Source organism: Cynara cardunculus (genome assembly GCF_001531365.2).
Source record: "Cynara cardunculus var. scolymus isolate 2C chromosome LG 10, CcrdV1, whole genome shotgun sequence".
Classification (NCBI taxonomy): Eukaryota; Viridiplantae; Streptophyta; class Magnoliopsida; order Asterales; family Asteraceae; genus Cynara; species Cynara cardunculus.
Window position 1 is genome coordinate 11,996,507 of NC_037537.1, and position 6,426 is coordinate 12,002,932.

General features: G+C 35.4%; 1 protein-coding gene across 1 annotated transcript; it reads left to right on the top strand.

The window, feature by feature from the left end:
- The first annotated feature begins 3,079 nt into the window (after positions 1–3,079).
- On the top strand, positions 3,080–5,927 carry LOC112519752. The gene is made up of 2 exons (XM_025127997.1): positions 3,080–3,579; positions 5,591–5,927. Exons 1-2 carry the CDS (start codon positions 3,094–3,096, stop codon positions 5,753–5,755), a joined length of 651 nt encoding a protein of 216 aa, XP_024983765.1. The 5' UTR covers positions 3,080–3,093; the 3' UTR covers positions 5,756–5,927.
- The last annotated feature ends 499 nt before the right edge of the window (positions 5,928–6,426 follow it).

A 6,426-nucleotide genomic window follows, 5' to 3' on the forward strand; every position in this document is an offset into this window, starting at 1 on the left:
GGCTAGTCTTCGATTTTGCCAATGGCTTTAAGTATGTACCAAGACACCAATTTACAAAGAACCAATAACTACTAAGTGTTGCTAAGGTAGAGGAATAGATCAGTGGGTCATCACCAAATCAATAGGTGATCCAACAGTTGGAATAGTAATGAAGAAGATGGACTGATGTTAATTATGGGGGAGTTGTATCTTACGCTGTTAAAGTTGTAGTTAAGAGATTTAACATTTTGTGTATAAACGAATAGTACTTCATGCAGTTTAAGTTGTTTTTAAGACTTTTATATATTTGCTTTATAAGATAGTATAGATATAGATATACAAATTAACCACTAGAGAAATACGTTTTACTTTAACTTGGACTAATACTTCTAAATTTTTTTATATTTGATTTGTGTATTTTAAAATCTTGAATTGTAGTTTGGTTTTGGTCATTCCACATTGGTGTTGAAATGATAAATTAGAGAATATATTTGAAATATATATAAAGGATGGGGACGTTTTTGAAATGTATAAATATGGGTGGGCTAAAAGAAAAACAAAAATAGTGAGGTGACTTCAGATCAAGTGAAATATCGATTCCTATTAGTTTAATATCTAATACGTAAAGGACCATACCACTTAACTCACTTCAAATGTTTTTTCTAAAAATATTATAGCCACTGTGTAACGCACGATATACAACACTAATTTATTTATAAAGTGAAACAATCCATGACATGAGTATAGGAGTAGCTTTGAATAATATGTTACTTGAGTCAATTTTATCTTTTGAGTAAATTACGAATCTGGTCCTTGTGGTTTTGTGATTTTTATGAAAATAGTCCATGAACTTTATTTATTATATATTAGGACTCGTTGTATGTCGTTTTGTAACGAATTGGTACCTCCCTCTAACAGCCATCCAGTTCCTCCATTAATTTTGAGGGCACTTTTGTCCTTTTTCATTTTTTGTCTTTACTCAAGGGATCAATTTCGTAAAGCCCACACAAACTATAGAAACCAAATTTGTAATTAAGTCTAAAAAATAAAATAAAAATATTTTCTTTTATACTTTGAATTTATTAAATTAATTAATTATCATATTTTAATATATATTAGTTATTATATTAAGTTGAATTTTAATATATAATATATTCTCTTTCAAAAAAATAATGTTACATGCGTCAAGCATGCGCACACACACGTGTATATATATATATATATATATATATATATATATATGGAGGTTCAGTAAAAAATGATATCTATCAATTATTAGATTAATTGATTTAACGGATATAGTTAAATTGACGTTCACAACAATATCTTTTAAATTAGAAAAACCTCTCATTCACCTATTTTGTATTCAGAAAAAAAAAACAAAATACAAACAAAAATCGAGCGAAATAAATTACACCAAAATAACCATATTTCTCAATTATTTGACATCCATATTGATATATATATATATATATATATTTTTTTTTTTTTTGCATCCGTTTTTTTTTCCGTGGTTTTCCAGTTTTTCGTTTATTTTGTGTTAAGAGAGAGAGAGACTTGAGTTCAAAGAAAAACGCTAAATAAATGAAAAACGAAAAATTACAAAAAGAACGGATAAAAAAATAAATCACTGGAATGTAATTTATTTCGCTCAATTTTTATTTATATTTCATTTTTTTCGAATAAAAAATAGTGGTGAAGAGATATTTCTTAATTTAAAAAAATTGTTATCAACGTCCACTTAATTACACATATTAAATCAAGTAATCTAATGATCGATAGAGATGGTTTCTCCTGAACCGTTGAACATCACTATATGTGTGTATACGTACATAATGCATTTCATTTTGAAAAAAATATACTATATATTAAAATAAACTTAGGGTGCGTTTGGTTTGCAGGAATTTTTACGAGGGATTTGGATTCCCATGAAGGATTTGGATTCCATGGGATTTGGATTCTCAGGATTTAAAATCCATTCCTGTGTTTGGTTTGCAGGATTTGGATTTGGATAAGCATCATCCATAAGCACACCAAGAAACAGATCTTCATTGAAGGGTGAACTAGGTAGGGTATATAGTGAAGACAACTAAAGTATTACGCAATCATCGAACTGTATGTATGGCAAATTTATCACCACCATTACACTAGAATTTTCAACCTAATCTGTCAAAAGTGAAGGATAAACCCTAATCTGTGTTCAAAGTTTAGACATAAATCGAAAAGGGGAAAAGGGGAAAAACTTGTTGAGTGATGGGAGAAGGCGGTTTATCGGCGAGGACCATCAAGAAAAGACGGCGACGGAGACGGTGGGCGACGGAGACGGTGGGTGATGGAGACGGTGAGCGACGACCACCGATGGAGACGATGATCGACGACGGTGAGCAATCAATGGAGGAGCGACGACCGCTGTGGGAGAAGATGGAGACGAGATCGACGATGGTGAGCAATCAATGGAGGAGCGATAAGCTGTGGGAGACGAGAATATGGAGAAGATGAAATCCCACGGGGATGGGATTTTGAAATCCCATGTATTTTCAAAGGATTTTGAAATCCATAGTTCACGGGATTTTAGATGATTCATTGGATTTGAAATCCTACCATTCCAACAAACCAAACACAGGATTGGAATGGATTTGAAATCCAAATCCCCCCAAATCCATTCCAATCCCGCAAACCAAACGCACCCTTAAAGTATTATAATTAATATATGTATATTAAAGAATAATAATTAATCATTTTGATAAACTTAAAGTATAAAAAATTAATGTTTTTTACTTTTTAGATTTAATTATGTATTTGGTATCTGTGGTTTGTGTGGCTTTTACGAAATTGATCATTTAAGTAAAGACAAAAAAGGAAAACGACTAAAATTTCTCAAGCTTAACAGAAGAACTGGATGGCTGTTAGAGGAAGGGTTCACTTTGTTACAAAGACATACGACAAGTCCTAAATCCTAATCTATAAATAAATGAAATTCAGCGACTATTTTTATAAAAACCATCAAACAAGAGGGACCAAATCTGTAATTTACAGTTATTATTTTAACACCAAAACAAAAATGTCTTGCACCTTGTTGACTATTTTAGAGGAAAAGCTTTAAAAAATAAACCCATGGCCATCGGAACCCCAGAATCCTTACCGACGGTCCTCCACCTCTTCACCCTCATCCTGCTTACAACGCCACAACCCTCCCACTCTCTTCCCATCCCTACAACCTCCTTCCACTTCCTCTTCTCACTCTCTCATTCTCTCCTCAGCCGTGTCGCCAACCTACGCGCCGCCCGTGGTGACATTTCCGGCTCAATCAGGGCTAGATCCATAGCCCAGAAGATCGAGAAACATAGCCATGGGTTTAGCTTCTATGGGGTCATGTGGTCTGTTGGCTGGGATTACTTGAAGAACTACGCATGGCGAGATGTAGGAATGGCGTCGTTTGGTGCTGTGTCCGATATGAACGAGTTGATGAGAGGTTTGAATGAGTTGACTCGGTTGGAATCGGAGGTAGAGCGATTAGCGTGGGTGCGTCGGAATTATGGTAGTGTGCTTAAGGTGTCCAAGTCCCTGTTGAATCGCTTACTTAAAGTGTTCAATCAATCGGTAAGATCTTTAACAAAATTTTGTTTCTTTCATCATATCATATGATCAAAAGATCATTATTAACTTCAATGCCATTACTTTTTACATCAAATTTATAATTTGGTCACCATGAATGATCGACGAGCAAATCCAATCGTTATCAATTGTGTTTGAGATATGAGTCATAAAGGGGGGGGGGGGGGTACATGAAGTAGCAGAGACGAATGTATAAAAGGGGTAAAATTTAGGTACCAAATATACATTTTTTGGGGGTGAAAATCTTCCCATGACTCATTTATGCCACAAGGGCTCAAAACCTGGTTATTTGTGCTCATGTAGACCCACTTGTGGAATATATTGGGTTTGTTTGGTCTGGTTTGAGGTTCAAACGGGTTTCAAATGCAAGTGATGTTACTATTTTCTTTGTTGGAAACTTGGTATTGAAGACGAAGATTACAAAAACAATCCTTTGAAGCTAGTTGAGGTGGGTAAAGAATGAACCTCTTAGAAATTCTAAGACGGTGAGATGTGATTGAGTGAATAAAGAGGTGAAGCTCAATTGGGTTTTGAGAAATAAATGACATTGGGACCTAAAGAGGCGAACTCCATGCAGATTTGACACGTTTAGAAATGTGTACCTCACTGTCCATAGTTATTTTTTTTGTGGGCCAGTTTCTGTTCACCTCCACTAATCCCATGGGGCCTGAAGATAACAACCACTAAAAATCCTCAATCAATGAGGATCATCCTCAAGGCCTGGCCTTTATTTGCCTATTGAGCTTTGAATCACATAAATATGTATTGATTCAAAAACGAAAGCATGAAATTAGGAACTCCAGGATATTTATGATGATGAATGTTGAGTAGGCTGTATGGGAGTATTCAAGTGTATAAATGGACTATTAGAACTTCCAATGTTTATAGCTTACAAGATGATCCTATTTGGGCTTCATAACTTCCAATTGGTACTTTCACACGGGGGACATCTGTTTCCAGTGACTAAGAGTGTTTCAACAAGCAGTCGTGATCCATCACTCCCCTGAATTTAATTACATCATACATGTTTTTTTGTAAGTCTCTGTTTGTATATACATATGCATGTAAGTCTGTATGTATGCATTTGTGTGCATATAGTTACTCTTCTCTGTGGCATACATAGTAGGAAGGTATTTGTTTCTTGATCAGATTGTTAGATGGTCATGGTCTATCATGTTCACAAACTAGTTTTTCCAAAACCACCACTATTTGCTCGTTTTGATGTATGGTGAACTAGCTATGGTATGTTCTTGCTTTTCAATTATTCCATCTCGACTGAAAGTTGATGAATCTCGTCTCCAGAAGTGAATTAGTATTTGTAGTCAGATATAATCCCATATGGAACCAAATCACTAAAAACAGATACCTTATTTGCCCAAACGTCATTCTGTATATCTGGTCTTTAGATGCACGGATAAGGAACACCAAGTTTCTCCCAATTATGAATCTTGTAAATTTCCATCTAAATCTATAAGCAGACCGAAATTTTCAATTAACCTTATTTTAGGTGTGACATTAGACTGGGACATGACTGTGTGAAATAAAAATGCATTTTTTTGTCCCATCAAAATAAGTGGAACAACAATCAGGAAGATGGTGACAAACTTTCTAAATTACTAAACTATCCATGCCAACTTTAAAACTGTAAAATCTTCCACAGTTTTTTCACCTGCCTACCTCACTCTTGCCCATCTAGTCTAGTTCCATCTGCATACCAAATGCACCCTAACATAACTAAATTTTAGGAACCCACCAGCACCAGGTGCGAAGACAGTCCTTCCAAACCTTTCAAAGCCAAGGATCTTGGTGCTATTCAATGCATGTATGTAAGATTTTACACACACACACACACACATATATATATATATATATGTAGAGAGAGAGAGAGAGGTGGTTTCATTTACAAACTCAACCATTAGTACAAAGTACAAACTATACAAACCAATCTCAACAATTCATCTAATCTAATGAATATCTTGATTGTTTTTTTATGTAGGGTCCATTGAAGGATGCAGTTGAGATGGTAAGAACAGAAATTGTGGATGGTGGGTTGCTAAGGGACTGCCTTGAATTGGGTAGCAGTGATTTGAAGGGTGTGATTCAAATATTAAAAGATGTCGCTTCACAGTACTCGTCTACCAGCAGCAAGACCGAGTTATGAGCAAGTATCCTGCCTCACTTGTATGTAAAGTGAACATCTGATACATTTCCTTGGATTAAAGGTTTAGTATTTCCAACTTGTACATTTTTTTTTTTGAAGTATATAATATTTATATACGGTAAATAGAACAAATAAACTCACCCACCCTCCTCACCTTTGGTGAGGTTTGAACCCCTGACTTTCTAGGAGGCCAAAGGCTCACATACCGCTAGGCCAAAGGCCCTTCGGTTCCAACTTATACATTGTGGCATTGATTTAGGCTCACATAGCGCTAGGCCCAAGGCCCTTTGGTTCCAACTTATACGTTGTAGCATTGATTTTCCACAACACAGAAAAGTCACCTCTTGTAGTATACAAATGCATGTCTCAGAAAATATTGGAGCTCACCATGACAAAACTTCTTGTTCACACCATGTATCAAATGCACCAAAATTTTCCTTTACTTGAGCAATGCGACCATGAGTTTCATGATCGATATTATGATGATTAGCCTTACTATATCCTTGGTATTAATTTTTTTTTGATTAACCTGGATATCCAACCCGCCATGCGAGCCGACTAATCCCAAGACGACTACCTGCTTTGCAGATAGCCCGAAGTCACCGCATTTGAACCTCTGTGGCCACAAGAGGATATCCTTGGTATTAATTACTAAAAGCATCAAGAACGAT

Excerpts from the sequence above, each read along its gene's own strand:
- LOC112519752 (XM_025127997.1), top strand. The coding sequence starts at position 3,094 with ATGGCCATCGGAACCCCAGAATCCTTACCGACGGTCCTCCACCTCTTC. Across the intron at positions 3,580-5,590 it reads TTAAAGTGTTCAATCAATCG|GGTCCATTGAAGGATGCAGT; the intron begins GTAAGATCTTTA and ends TTTTTTATGTAG.